At 34.5% G+C, this 16136-nt stretch overlaps 2 protein-coding genes across 3 annotated transcripts; both read right to left on the bottom strand.

The window, feature by feature from the left end:
* Positions 1-25: 25 nt before the first annotated feature.
* On the bottom strand, positions 26-3321 carry LOC133673762 (heptahelical transmembrane protein 1-like). Its single transcript, XM_062094651.1, has 4 exons — positions 2758-3321; positions 2498-2590; positions 858-915; positions 26-772 (listed from the first exon to the last, which is right to left on the bottom strand). Exons 1-4 carry the CDS (start codon positions 3054-3056, stop codon positions 89-91), a joined length of 1134 nt encoding a protein of 377 aa, XP_061950635.1. The 5' UTR covers positions 3057-3321; the 3' UTR covers positions 26-88.
* A 4811-nt stretch (positions 3322-8132) lies between these two features.
* On the bottom strand, positions 8133-15748 carry LOC133674740 (probable sucrose-phosphate synthase 1). Of its 2 annotated transcripts, XM_062095948.1 has the most exons (13): positions 15346-15748; positions 15160-15249; positions 13692-13933; positions 13388-13451; positions 12564-13259; positions 11964-12077; positions 11729-11860; positions 11433-11609; positions 10511-10564; positions 10364-10426; positions 9333-10262; positions 9049-9176; positions 8133-8760 (listed from the first exon to the last, which is right to left on the bottom strand). In XM_062095948.1, exons 1-13 carry the CDS (start codon positions 15526-15528, stop codon positions 8487-8489), a joined length of 3147 nt encoding a protein of 1048 aa, XP_061951932.1. In that variant the 5' UTR covers positions 15529-15748; the 3' UTR covers positions 8133-8486. The 2 variants fall into 2 exon arrangements, with proteins under 2 accessions (XP_061951932.1, XP_061951933.1); XM_062095949.1 differs by lacking the exons at positions 15160-15249; positions 15346-15748 and adding an exon at positions 14325-14709.
* Between the last annotated feature and the right edge of the window lie 388 nt (positions 15749-16136).

Genomic DNA, 16136 nt, shown 5'->3' with positions numbered 1-16136 from the left:
TGGTAGAGCAGTTCAAGAGATTGGATTGATCAGAGGAAATTACAATTCCAAAACATTCAACATACACATTAATCTTGGTTCATACATATTATAGGTTTACTTCACATCCCACAAGATCACGATACTCCAAGAATAAAAGTGTGGCACCATAATGAGCCAATGCTCCCAATACCACAAAAACATGAAAAATCTGATGACTGTGTCCTGTTAGGTCGAACAGTCCAGGCTTCAACCTCTCTGGAAACCTACTTACATACAACCCGGTTCCAGTCAAGTAAAATATAGCCATGGCAGACTCATAAGCTACAATGGTATCACGCTTGGGATTGCTCCAATTGGCAATTATAGAATGGACTGCAGGGATAAGGCCGAATAATCCCATGGAAGCGAACAGCATGGCTCTAAAAGCACGAAATTTTCCGGTCGATAGCGGTGGAGAAAGTAGTGTCACGATAGTGAACATTCCCATTACTGTGATACCACCAAGGTAGATAAATTGCCAATGTGGTTCACATTGGAAGATATAATACATTGGAGGAAAAAAAGAGGTGATGATCATTATAACAATGCCGACATAGTCCATTCGCAGCAACAGAATGTTCAAGCTGTGTGAATGGCAAGAAAAGAGGTGGCAAATGCTACTTGAGAGGAGGCAGAACATAGAGCCACCTAAGAATACATAGAATGGCCACCGGGTTGCCGGCATTCCTAACAATGAAACATCCATTTTCATAGGTAAATTGTGGCCCAGGTCAAGCAGTTCTGTTGTCCCCTGCAACAATTTTTGGAGTTAATTTTAAATTAATTCACAACTGGAGCAGAGGAATCTGTATCTAATGTAATATGAGGCAACTTACCAAGTAGAAATCCTTTGAATCATTAGAAACATTTCTTTGTGCACTAGTAAGAATTGACCTGAAAACAATATTGTAAGGCTAGCAATTTCAATTGCAAATGGAGATGATTTAAAGGAACACAAGTTTTCCTGCATTTTACTTGGACAATAATATTTCTCGATTTCCTGAGATGAAAAAATGACAATAATATAACAGAAATTTTCTTCAAAAAAGAACCCATACACATAAATTTTCACAAATACTTGTCTTAAGAAATTTAGGCAAACCCTTACAGCTACAATTCCTCTTACCAGTCATGCACTGGCTCAAACACAAATAAATAAAATTGTGAGCACAATAAAAAAAAACAGCCACCAATCTTCAATTTTCCAAGAAAATAAAGCAAACAAGAAAAAAAAGAGAGAAGATATAAAAACATGATCATTCACTCTGACTTCTATATATTCAGAATTAGAATGTTGATTAACCACAGAACTACAGGATATCACCACAGAATCAGAATCAATGGAGGACTCCATGTTGGTGTCCTGCTAGTGGTCTAGTAGTGTGCGGATTATCTCTACGCACTTTTGCTTTCAAACCCACAAACCAAACTTCTTCTACAATAAAAAAGAGGAGCATTAGTAAAAATATATAAGATAGAAGTAGGTTAATTTTGTAGTTGTAGCAGTAAAGTCTGCCTTAAAAGTTTTATATACTGATGTAAGCCATGATTCTCTCTTTGCTTAAAAACACCAGACTTTTAAAACTTTTATTGTAAGAATATATATATATATATATATATATATATATATATATATATATATATATATTCGTTCGATGGTTTGATTAATTCTTTGTTTTTAATAAATAAAAGTTTCAAAAGTATGGTGTTTTAAGCAAAGGGACTAAGGGAGAATCATATTCTTAAAGCTGAGGGATGAGAATCTTTTTTCTGAAAATTCATAGATCTTGGAGCGTAAGGTTTCAGATATTAAACATCACCGAGTAAAAGTGAAGCAAAAACTTTGGAAGTTGTAACATCAAAACTGAATCTTTCCCACGTTAATGTCTAGCAAAAGTGAAAAACATTGGAAGTTGTAAACTCAAAACTGAATCAAAGTTTGAAAAACCATGGCATACATCAGTGTAAAATAAAACTTTCAAGGGAGCAGTTACTACTACAACTACAAAATTCACTTACTTTCATCCTATATATTTTTACTTATATTATCTTTTTTATTGTAGGAGAGGTGTGGTTTGTGGGTTTGAAAGCAAAACAGTGTGGTGATAGACCACTGTACACTCACATGGAGTCCTCCATTGATTCTTTAATTTTCCTTTCTACCTCTTTATTGCCTTCTCCACTTTGGCTTATTTCCAAATAGTTGTTTAATTAAGGTTTAGTGGGTTTAATTAGAACTGACTACCAATTTTGAAGGTCTCAAATAAATTAGTAATTGCTATTAAAAAAAAGTAGAGAAAAATCAAAGAAAAGGGAATCAAAATGAAGTAATAAAATTTCATCCAATCCCTTCTTTATTACAAGAAGAACGGAGAGTTCACATAACATTCTTGGATTTTTCTTTATAACTAGTTATTGGTTATACAATGTTTTCATATTGGAAAAAAAAAAATGAAAGATTTCCATGACAAATTACCAGGTAAACAAGCCAAGTAGATCAGCAACCTGAGGCACTTGCATTAAATTTGCCACAGTCAACCCCACAAACAAGAAGAAACCAAGAAGGTGCCTGCGAATATATAATTAAATTAAAACCCAGAAATTATTTTAATTATAAAACAATTAAACCCCAGAAAAATCCATTAAAAAAACTAATCACTACTAATTAACACTATAATCAAGCTCAAAACTGGCCCTCAAAATCAGAAAATAATAATAATAATAATAATTACTTACGTCCAGACATTGAGAGTTTCATTATGCCAACGAAAAACGCTAAAGAGAGCTTTTTTGAGAGGCCAATCTGCTCTGTAGTAACTCAAGATGAACTCATTGTCCTTCATGTACTCTGGCAGCTCCCAAAACGACACTAAATCACACGTTTTCTTACCTTTGCTTTGACTCTCATCATCTTTCTTCATCTTCTTGATTGCTCCACTACTTTTGCAAGAATCAAGCACTACTGCAGCTTCTTTCTTCTGGGTTTGATCCATATTTTTCCTCCCTTTCCTCTTCAAGACCCTCAACCCCCTCATGAAGTCTTCAATCTTGAGAGGAGCACTTACAATTCGATCTTAAACATGTCTCTCTTACGGGTTTTTTTAGCTTGAGGGTCTTGTTTGGTTAATATATAAAGGCTTGTCTGTGTCTTTTCTCCTATCTATCTGTGACTTTGGGTTCTCTCTTTGAATCAACACAACTGCACCATCCAACTGCAGCATTTAATTATAGAAACTCTCTCTCTCTCTGTCTCTCTCTCTCTCTCTCGTTTGGTGTTAGAATTGCATGCAATGCAGTTTGATTAATCGTACACGTTGCTGGGATACTAATAAATCTGTATAAATGATAGCACATGAAAAATTGTGAGCTCACCAACCTCGTGGGCCTCTGTATTTTCGTTCCAGTTCTTACATCGATAATAATTATTTTTTTTACTTCATTAGATTTACGTGTTCGAGTAAAATTAAATTTATTTTTAATTAATTTTAAATGTACATTTCACACTGATTGATTTGAGAGGATTTAAAAAGTTTTTCTTAATACCAACTCTAAGATTTGAATATAAAAAATCAAAGAATGAAGTAAATCCTTGATTAAATCTCTCGGATATTATAAATTATAAATCATTTAAAGTAAGGCTGATGGGTTCATAATAATAATAAGAAAAAAATCATCAATCTTTAGTTGGTTCAACGTTTAATCAGTAACACAAGGAATCTACCTGCTACCTACTTACTACTTTTGTAAGGGAAAGATAAATTAATATTTGAATTCAATTTCAATTTTGAATTTGAAGTTTAAATAATATCTTAATTAACTAATATTCATACTTTAAAAATATTAATTTAAAAATATTAATTTACAGGGTTTAACCTGGTTTGGTTAAATTTATTGACGGGCATGAAAGTTTGAGATTTGAGATAGTAATAACAGTTATTTTTTATTTTTAAATATATTAAAATAATATTATTTTTTTATTAATATCAATATATCAAAATAATTCAAAAAAATTTAAAAAAAATCATCTGAAGTAAACAAAAATTAAAATTCTCTAATTAATGTTAATTTTTTTCATGATTTATCATATCATTTTTAAATTAATTTTATTAGGTGTGGATATCATCTTTTCGTTCTTTAATTGAAAATTTTCTACGTATCCATGTTTTTTTTTTCTTAACATGGACACACCTATTAATTAGTATTTAACTAAAATTGTGTGTACAGTGCAAACAAAATAATGTCATTATCAAAAATATTAATTAGTTGATCGAGTCACTTGATATTCACTACGAGACAAGGTATTTAGGTGGACAGCAGCATGACCTAATTAATGTACAGACGTGTTTATGAATGCATGAAAGAGGATATTATAAAGTTGGAACCTTTATTAGTAATTTTTAAAATTATTTTTAATTGAAAGTATATTAAATCAAATCATGCCTTATTAGATTTTAAATAGTCATGCTGATTTTAACTAGATCAACTCACTTATTTTATTATGAAAACTTGGGTTAGATTTTGAGTTAATAGGTCAAAATAACACTAAACTCACAGATCATATAAATTTTTGTGTGGGAAACAGTTTGCGTGTTACTTCAGTTATGGTGGCTACAACCTTATTTAAAAACACAGTTAAAATCGTATTTTTTTAAATTTAAATTTATTTTTTTATATTTTTAGATAGTTTTGATATACTGATATTAAAAATAATATTTTTTTAAATATTATTTTAATATATTTTTAAATCTAATAAAATTAAACTATAACTGGTAGCACACTTTCAAACACTCCTACATAAATTCCTGACTTTTGGGCAAAGAGAAGCTATAAATGCGTGTCATCTTTGTCATTCATATGAATATGTTTTTGATTGTTAGAGTTAGGTAAGACCATATTAGGCAACCCATCTCACCGGCATAGATAGTTAGCTCACCTCTGGACTCATATCTTGCCCAGAAGGCACTCCAAACTAATTAACTATAAACAACCACTTTCTTGCCTTAATCCTTGGCTTGTAAAGATAGACAAGTCTCTCACTTAAGCCTTGTCTAATTTTATTTTATTTTTTATTTTATTTTTTTAATGAATCATGCATCTTTAGCCCTCTCAAGTTTTCCCATCTTCCTACGCATTAATTTTGTTTTTTGAACCCAAATGTTGTTGCAACCTACGAGACTTGGGGTTCATGTAGAAACATATTTTAACTTTTTTGTCGAACATGGTAAGCTTTATTTCGGACAAATATGCACAATAAATGTCTTTCTTGTTTAAATTTCAATTGAATTTGGAGGGGAGAAGATCATATTTCTTAGTCTAGTTGTTCCTAGAAACCATATGCATGGTTTGAGGGTAAGTGGGTAATTTTGGAAATACAATAGCTTTTATTTATATATTTTTTAAAATATATATATATTTATTTTTTAAAAATATTTTTTTAATATTTTAAAATGCTGGTATCGGAAAAATAAAAATCTAAGAGGTAAAACGCCTAGAATTCCGGTTGTGTGAAGGAATTGGAATTTGAAAGACGTGGTGGTGTTGGTTAGTGGTTAGATTGATTATTGCCCATCTCTTTCATGCGTTTAAGGGGCGACTTATCCGATGATGAAAGTGACAAAAGGAGGCCTCATAGTAGGTGTTGAAAGTACGGTTTATTTTTTTTTATTTAAAAACGTTTTAAAAAAAAATTATTTTATTTTATTTTTTATTTAAAATTAATAATTTCTTTTGATGTTTTTAAATTATTTTAATATGTTAATGTCAAAATTAATTTTTAAAAAATAATTATTTTTTATTTTAATATATTTTAAAATAAATAACACTTTAAAAAACAATAGTGTCACCCTTCAAAACATTCATAAAAAAGCCTTGCATGCAAGATCAAGGAGTAAATACTTCACCGGTGCAAGTTTCCATCTTTCGGTGTGGTGGCAATTTAGAAAATGACCCATTAACTAGGCCCTTCTTCCAGCTTCCGTCATTTTTTGGGTTAACCCACAGGTGAAATTTCAACTCTTAATTTTATGAGAGAACATTTGACCAACCCATTGATAGAAAATATCCTATTTGAAAATGTGATTGTGATTGCTTTTTAAAATATTTTTTATTCTGAAATGCATCAAAATTATATTTTTTTTATTTTTTAAAAATCATTTTGAAATCAGCATATCAAAATAATATAAAACATAAAAAAATTAATTTTTAATAAATAAAAATTTAAATTTTTTAAAAACTCGAGTTTATCCATATTTCCAAACACTCTCTTAAAGTCAAACAAGTAACCTCTAAATTTTTTTTATCTAGATGGCAGCCAAGTTACATTAAAAATTAAAACTTCAATAAAGCCACCCCCACCAACCTATTATTACAAAAATAATTATTATAAAAATACCAAAACACCCTTTGTCATTGATGAAGAAGACTTAGCTTTTTAAGAATGATTTAGACATTTAACTACGAATATGAAATCAAAAGGACAAAAACATTCCTTATTGTGCACCAGCTTTAGAAGTTTTGATTTCAGGGGTAATGAGGTAATTTTACTTTGCATAACACACGTTAAAAACCTGATCTATTCTCGTAAATGCTGAAGTGAAAAATAAAAATAATGTACATTAAAATAATATGTTTTATTTTTTAAAATTTATTTTTAATATCAACACATTAAAATAATCCAAAAAAAATTGAATTTTTGCAAACAATTTGGAATAAATTCCCAAACAGGGGAAAAATAATAAAAATACTTTAAAACAATATTTAGAGATTGTTTGTTTTTGCGGTAAAAAGTGTGGCGCGGCGTAACCATAATCAATGGTTATTTGAAAACTAATAAAATACTAGTTAAAAATGTGAGACACGTATAATAATTGTGGCCTAACCGCATGTTCATCAAAAGCATGTTATACCTGCTTTTCATGTTCTCCCTGACCTGCTTCTCATCATCCCTTTGTTTCCATCAGCAATTCACATTTTTTTTCCATCGATCTTTTCCCTTTTCGAAACTTGTCATTGTTTTTTGATTATCAACTTCATACAGCATGCTGACAATGTTTAATTATCATTGAACTTGTCATTATTTTTTTTTAATTTTCTAATATCTAAAAAATATTAAAAATATTTTTTTCAGGTATCGTGTTTTATTTGAAGAATTAGTATTTAACATTATTCAATAGCACTATATAATTTATTTCATGATATAGTAGCAGTAGTTAAATCAACATATTTAAATTAAAAACCATCAATATTAATTATATTTTTTAAAATTATTCTATAACCTCAATTTCAAAAGCATTATTAACCAAACACATTATACTACTTTTTAGTCAACCTTAATTTTAACCACAGTTTTAATCAAACATATATTTTTCCAAATCAACATCAATTAAAAATACTTTTTATAAAATAACATTTTTCACACCACAACCACAATAGCAACCACAATACTAAACACATCTTCAGAGCCTGCTTGATTTTTACTTTTGAAAAAAAGTAAAAAAAAAAAATTTATGTGTTGGTATTAAAAATAAATTATAAAAATAAAAAATATTTTAAAAAATAAATACAGATTAGCATAATGAGAAAAATACTTCGCGCGTGATCGACTTTTCTCAGCACATTTTGGAGTCTGACGAACTTTTCAAGACCACGACTTCTTTTGGCACGCGGTGCCTAACAAGATAAGCTTGCCTGTCCTTCATCCACGTTAGAGGGTGAGAGCACAGATTTCTGTCAGGGTCCCGCAGCCCGACAAAATAGTGAGTTTCCAGCCTCACTTCAGATTTGACTACGCCTGTGCACACTTCAGGCAAGACCACGCATTCAGACGGGCACATCTACCAACTAATACACGAAACAGAGGAATCTCTCTATGATCCATCAGCATGCTTCGGCAAATCTACTGTTTAATACACAAATATCAGCAATCTTTTCTCTATTCATTGTGTTGTCTAGCTTTCCAATTCTTAGCTACTGTACCAATTCCAGAATTGTCATCCAATTTTTCCTTCTTAACAAAAGCTCCTTTCACCATCGATTGGAAAAACTGGCTGGATATCGTGACAACAAAAGCAGGAAACAGTATACTGTTACACCCATTTAAGACAAGACTGCACTTTTATAAGGGCACTGGCAGAGAAGTATATGTATTAGCTTTTGAGATAATATATACTGGCGTCCGCTGGCTCTTGTAGAGACCAGGCCAAAGGTACATGCGACTGTGTTCTTCTATTGAAACTCGGGATATAATAGGAGCAGCATAGGTTTGACTTTACAAGGGAATTAACAAATTGGAAACGACCAAGCTGATTTGAGGTGTCACGATGAAACCCACAAACAAGCTTCTAAAGCATTCAAAATCATGAGAACGCTTATGAGTTGCTTGCCATGAGAGCAACCAGGCAAAGACTTGTGATAGGAGCCACATACCAAAGCTCTTGAACAAGTTTGAACCAAGAAGAATGACACTTTTAACTCTTGAGACATCCTAATTGTTCCAAGGAACTCCTGATAGCAGAGCTTTCTTCGGCTGCTTGAACAACATTTGGGCTCTCTAATGGCATGATGTCTGAGAGGGGGTAGCTTCGGTTCGCATGGAATTGGCTGCTTGCACTGCTACAGACTCCTTTCAATATTACACTTTTGTGCAGCCCACCAAGCAATCCTTCATAATCTGTGTCACCACATTCTCCAACAAAAACGACCATACTTGCCAATTCCACTCCCCATCGAACATATAGGTACCTGAAGTATAATTTCGAGTCATAAAATTTCAAAAATTATCACGAAGAGGAAAAGAAAAGATTTTGAGTTCGAAGTTCAATCAGGCATGCAAAGCAAGAAAGAAACAAAACCTCAAATGCATTATAAAAATGGTTATATAAATTCTCAACAGCAGCTCCCAATTTTGAGCTACATTGCCTTTTCTGTGTGCCTAAGGTTCATTTACCATCCAAATTGCTATATGCAGTTTCTTCATACTTCAAATGAAAATCAATATTATGTAAAACATATATTCACAAAAAACCCTACCTGAGGGCTTGGGAACGGGAAGCCAATACTGGAATTACATTTATCCTGGTCCCATTTTGGCAATAAATAGCATGGCAACGGAGAGCCTGAATTCTCAGAACCTTTTGGAGCTCCTTAACTGGTGGAACCTGCAAAAGACATGGATATAACTCAATGCATGTATATACCATTGCACTGCAATTCTTAATGTAAAAATAATCCAGGCGCCAACGAAACAAAGTCTAAACAAATAAATTCACCCTTAATTCCAAACAGTAAGAAGTCACTGTAGAGAAGAAAAGTACCGATCCTGGCTTTTTCACTGTAAAAGCATAACAATAGTCAGTCGAAAGTTGTTCGGCTGAATATACAATCCGTTCCGCATCCTCAGCCTTCTTATCAATAACTGAAGATGACCAGCGAAACAGAGTCTTCCTCAGCCCTTCTCCACCCCAACGGTATTCAATGTGTGAGTGATAATAAAAGTCAATGACAAAGGGACCATCCTCTGGATTGGGAGTTGAATAGTAGAGGTCACTACCACTGTTGCAAATAAAAGCATCAAAATCACTGGGGCTAAACCCCCCTGAGGCCAGAAAGGAGCATATCTCAGATATGGCCAAGGACGTTGACAATATAAACCCTATAGAACCTTCCACCCGTTCCTTTTCAACAGCCTCAAAAATTTTTCTGGTGGCTTCAGCAAGACTGGCAAAATTATCAAAGTCCACTGCAACAACAAAGATTTGTTTCCTCCTTCTCAATGATGGAAACTTACCAGAACTGCTGTTATGGTCAACAGCCTTTCGTGTGTCCTTTACAACACCCTTGGACCATGCCAATACAGCATTCTCTATTTTACTCTTCTTATCAGCAGCATTTCCTTCAGATCCTAGAGAACTATCATTTCCACTACCTCCAGTCTTTTCCCCATCCAATGAGAACCTTAAGTTCAAAGATAAATCCTGTATATCTCTCAAGGAATCACCAGGAGAATCTGTGTCGGAAGTATCAGCTCCATCATCACTTTTTTGCCATTGTGGATGCCTTGGTTTGCAACCGGCTATTTTGGAAAGATAAGCCTTGCAATGCTCTGGCCATGAAAAATGGTGAATGTTCTTCAAACCATTCTGACGGCATTTTGCCCAAAGATGCTTTTCAGCAACAAGCTTTAGAAGAGCATCAGCAATGGACTGCTGATCATGAGGATCAACAAGGAGACCATTGTCAAGTACCTGAGGAAATGTTTACAATCAATACTGGAAGATTTATGCACACATGCTCATTCACACACGAGCAAAGTGATATCTTTGTTTTTCTTTATGAGCATGCATACCCGGTGTATGTCTACTGGGCCTCCATTTTTGGTAGCAACCATAGGCAATCCATGAGCTGCTGCCTGCTCAGCAAAAATACTCGGTCTTAAATAATAAATAATAAATAATCATCAAGAAAAACACTTCATCAGATCAAGAAGAGGCACCTCAATTAAAGTAAGTCCAAATGGCTCAATGAAAGCCGGATTGATGAAAACACCCTGCGCAAAGTTCCAGACAGTTTTTACATATCTAACAACATATACCAACCTCTATTTGTATTTGGAAACAGAAATTGAGGAACAGAGGAACCCGCCTATGTCATGCAGCTGAAGTATGATAGATAATGGAAATTACATCTGATAATGGACCAAAATACAGCAACCAAACACCAAACGAGCATGATAAGATACCCAACCTCACAGGTATACCAGACAAACCACATGAAACTAAGATGCTCGATACGCTTTACAGAAATTTAGATTAGCATCGTAAAAGTTTTGTTAATCATATTTGGATGGATAATCAATTATAAATCGTACTACACTAGCTAAGAATTAGATGTTATTAGGAGAGCCCCCATCCAGTTATTTATAATGTCAAACACCGGAGAAAAATTGCACTACTGTAAATTAAGTCTTGGCAGTTAAAAAATACATGAAAACTGCAAAACATGGGACACTCATGAAGATGCTTGCTATGCTTTACTGAGATTTAGACTAGCATCATAAAATTTCTGTTAATCATAATTGCATGTTGAGTCAATTATACAGTTGCACTAAACTAGATAACTATAAGGTGTTGCTAGGAGAGCCATCAGTAAATCATTTTGCAACATAAAACACCAAAGCATAATTCCATTCTTCTACATGAAATCTCAGTTTGTTAAGAGACAGTTGTAAAATGCAGAACACGGGTCACTCATGGAGAAGTCTAAAAGGATCAAAAGAAAAGAAGATATGAGGAAAGGCCAGAGTAAGCTGAATGCTAGATAATGGAGTGGATTATCACCTATTTTATGATTTTTTCATCTGGGGCTCAGGTGATCAAGTCATTTTTTATTTTAATCTGGTAAAATCCAAGGCATACCTTTGTCTTTGCTGCTAGTCGATAAATGTCAGGAACATCAGACTGCTTGTGATGTTTAGGGTATGCGACTTGCCCATACAGATCATACTTGTCAATAAGCTTAAGCACAGAAAGAAGGACAGAAGCACTTGTGCTGGACATTTCATCAATTCCATCTCGATTGCCCATAATTAGAGTCTGTAAAGTGAAGTGCAGAGGGAATAAAAAGATAGAATGACCTCAACAGAAAGTAAATTCAACTAAGCAGCAATGGAGAACATGTTTGCACCAAAGTCTTCTTAGGAAACTTAACATACAAGGTTAGCAAGCTCTCTCAATGGCCGACATTCTCCAAATGCTTTGACCAAAGTTGTGATGTTCTTTTTGGGATCTGGTCTTGCAAGGGCAAGTATCATAGGCTTGTGAGAATTGGTAAAGAAGCGCATGATCTGCAGCATAGCAAGTGTCGAACCAAAATCAATTTTCCAATTACAAGAGCGTAGAAAAGGGTAAAATTAAACATACTGTCCATCCACAACCAAAAATTAAAACCTCTATCCATATCGATGGATGAGAAGAGGGATGGTCTTCATTTCCTTCTATTTCGCCATCCATATCACCATCCTGGGGAACAATGTGATGAAACTCCATTCCAGGAGGAATTATCTGCAGAGCACAGCAAGTTATTAATGCATGTTCCCTTCACTAGAATTTTTTTTTGTTATGGTGCCTCCTGGAACAGGACAAGAACAGGAAACATGAACATTTAGCAAAGATTGGGTGCATCCTACCACATGTTCCAAGCAGTGATTCCCAACCATGTCCCTTGGAAAAACTTAGAAAACTAAACACTATTCAAAATCTCGTGCTTAGTGCCATGCTGCATTATGTTTAATGGGCAACACATCAAACTTTCAGTGTCCCAAGTTGACATATACAACCACTAGCATCATTGTTTAAGATGTAGATTAATAAGCCTACATATTCAGTTGATCTGGAGTGTGAATCTCATTAAAACCACCCTGACCTATGGGAGATTCATGAGCCAGGCACTAGGGTAGAGCAAGCTTACTTGGCTTCTGGTACTGTAATTGCTACTGAGAAGCAAGGAACTTTAATGAAACCCCAATCAGGAAAAAAAGATGTACTTACAGCCATGCGGGGCATGAACCTTCCGTAACAACTCACGTTACGCCTGATTCTTGCTCGCAGTTTACGCTCAAGTATAGGATCAAAACCATCATACAAGCGCCATTGCTCCTCTATCTCTTGTCTAGTGCTAGTTATGACTATCTCTGAAACATCAAGTGATAACTCCTCTGCCTCTATCCGACGCATTATCTTGTATGTTGAGTTGATCTCGTCCCTCGAGAGACGGCCTTGTTTAAGTAGCTGCTCTAATTTATCCCGACCAAGTGAGTGACCAGTAAAAAGCATGGGGACATTTAAAGCACCAGATAGAAGAGCAGCAGAATCTCCTGCATCAGCATAGTGCCCATGGATGGCAACAGGCCAGACAGGCTTCCCCCCACCAATTTGCTCTCCTAGGCTTTTGGACATCCGAATTATGTGGTTAAGTGCGCCATCTACAAACTCAGGGATGTGAGGCCACAGAAGTTCCTTCGGTATATATTTATCCTTCGGTCCAAAAGGTATGCGGACAATATAAGCGCCGCTGCTCTCTCCCATCTCATCCAAGAAATCTTCATTTCTTATATTCAACATCTCTGTGGGTTCACCATAGCTCCAATCTACATCCGGAGCTGATACTTGTCTAGTTAACAAATCAACTCGATACACTCCTGGCATTGAGGCCAAAGCCCTTGCAAGTTCCACTACATATTTAACCTAATAGAAAAAAAATCAAAGATCATTGGTTATCTATTCCTGCAGCTATGAAGCAATCCTATAACCAATAAATGTGAGTGAGAGCCACATATGGCCAATCCAGACAAAAACTTTTATAAAAATATTACCTGACCACCAGTATCAGAATCGCGGCCAAGCTCCATGTTATCACCTCGTAATAGACCATGAAGGCTGCACGAATACTACTTGTTAAATATGTTAAATGATCAGCATGCACATTAATCATGCAGTAAATACTAGTGTCATGATCTGCACAAATACAATATCCTATCAATTTCTCTTCAGCAGCTAGGGAAATGTAAAACTCCATTCATTGTATTGTAATAAACAATTCTACACCGACTAAATTCCTTAACAGCCCTCTTCACAAGCACATTCAAGTGTAATAGAGAACTAAAGTTTAGTCCATGCCTTATTAATATAATGTATAGTTTTTTTCCTTTCTGCTGATTAACCCAAGCCTCCATTGCATCAACAGAATTGATTCTAGGCAGTCTGCCCCGGACGCTATCACCGTGGGCTGATAGATCTCCAACTGTATCTCCTTTCTCTCCCTCTGATAAGTCTTCAGACATATCAGCCACTGCTTCTCTGCGTCCTCTTTCACGTTCAAGACGACGTTTAGCATTTCTTTGGGCCAGCTCTCCCTCAAGCTACGACACAAAATACTATAGTCAATCATTCAGCTCAAAACAAAATGAACCTCAAGCCAGAATATGGCATGTTCTCCTATGCATTGAGAATTTAAAAAATCCAAAGAAAAAAGAAAAGTTGTGTATTGTTCATTGAAAAACTAGACAGTTGGATGTCAAACACTATCCATTCAGACAATTACCCCCTCACACTTCTTAAAAAGGAAAAAGAATGGCCAAAAAATAATCTATTACAGCACATTTCAAGTATCAACAAGAGAATTTATTACCAGGAGTTAACACTTTACAATATTAAACTATATCTCGAAAAAATCATTTCTTGAAAGCTAACCGCATCACATGTGACAATTTTTTTATTTTTATTTTTGGGGAACAAGAGCATACAAATTACCATGTGATCGATCATCTTCTCCACAATGTCCTGTGCCAATTGTGTCTTCCGAGTGAAAATACAAAACCTACCCATTAACTAACACTGACTTGTGATCGAACAACCAATTCAAGATTAATCCAATTTAAGAAAAATAGTCAACCCCACACGCTCTCATCCCCTCCAAAAATATCCATCCAATCAAGTTCACAACTTTCCAACATAAGAAATTCCACTTAACTCAAGCTTGCAAGCCACGCCCACTACCATTTCCACTGCCAAATATCAAATTGTAATGAAATCAAGTAAACAGCTACAATAATCTATTTCGGCAACTGTCAACTATCCACAAGAAAATTTATTACCAAAGAGTTTTCACTTTGCACATTTCTACCATATCTCAACAAAATCATTTCTCGAAAGCTAACCACATAGGTAGTGACAATTGTTTGGAATGAGAACATACACGTTACCATATGATCATCGTCTCCAAAAAGGTCTTCTGCCACGTGTTGCTATCGCAGATAGACAAAGCCAAACCAAATTAACTAACAATAACTTGTGATCAAACAAAGAATTCAAGATTAATCCCATTTAAGAACAATAACCAGATCCCCACACCCCCCCAGCCCCTCCAAAAATCTCCATCCAATCAAGTTCTCACAACTTTCAAACATTAAAAAATTCCAGTCAACACTCAAATCAACACAAACACATCATCTAAGCTTCCAATAAGCTACACCCACTTACATTTCCAAAAAGAAACATCAAATATCAAATCTTAAACCAAAATCAAGAAAACAACTAAAAGGGCCATTAAACTAATCTAAAAAAACTAAGCAACAACAGAATCAACCTGTTTCTTTTGCCGAGCCAAGTTCCAAATCCTCCAGCACATATTCTCCAACCTCGTATTCCTCTCTTGAGGACTCCTCGTCGCCTGAGCCTATACCGAACAGTACACAGAAAACACAACCAGAATCACACTCATGCATGCAAAAAAACACCAACAAAAACACAAAGAAACACGAAACAAACATACTCGAACCCAGGAGCGATAAAGATCGGTCTCATCAAATCCAGAAACAACTTCTTCAACAAAATAACGAGTTGGGCTAAACCTGCCTCTTTCTCTAAGCAAAAGAGAAGATTTTTTGTCATCTAGGCCAGGACCCACATCAAGAATTGCTTCAAGATAGCTGTTTATCCAATCATTCCCTGCCATTTTTATTTACCAGACCACCACCAGCAGCAGAAGGAGAGCTGTTTGTCTGTGGTTTTACTTGTACGATTAGAACAGTGTTAACGGTAAGATAGCTTATTTAGAGAGAGACAGAGAGGGAAGGAAATGGAGAGAGTGAACTAGGGAGGGAGGATTTTCTCCTTGTTTGCACTGTACGAGATTTTTCTGCCTCCAAGATATTTTTTTATTTAATGTTTTTTAAAGAATAAGGAAAAGTAAAAGAAATACTATATTAATCTATATCAATAATTAATTGTTTTTTAAAATTGTTCATGTAAATTTTATTGTTGAAATAATTGATAATCAAGATCTTTATATCACAATAATTTCTTTTCTTTTGTCGGATTTACATTTCCTATGACAATAACGTTCCTTTCTTTCCACCCATTTATGGCAGTACGTATCATTGGACGACGAGATTTACACAAACAAAACAGGATTCTTACAAGTAAGATGGCAACAGCATGTGCATGATGTCACCTTGCTCATGGAGTGGAGAATATTTTATTTTTCTGTCAATAAAAAAAAATTGTTTCTTCGTAGGAGAAAATACCTTCGCTTTGATCTATGAAAACAAAAATTGATAATTG

This window comes from Populus nigra, chromosome 15 (genome assembly GCF_951802175.1).
Source record: "Populus nigra chromosome 15, ddPopNigr1.1, whole genome shotgun sequence".
In the NCBI taxonomy this organism is placed as follows: domain Eukaryota; kingdom Viridiplantae; phylum Streptophyta; class Magnoliopsida; order Malpighiales; family Salicaceae; genus Populus; species Populus nigra.
Note: the sequence above shows the minus strand (reverse complement) of the source record. Positions and strands in the feature narration are given on the sequence as shown.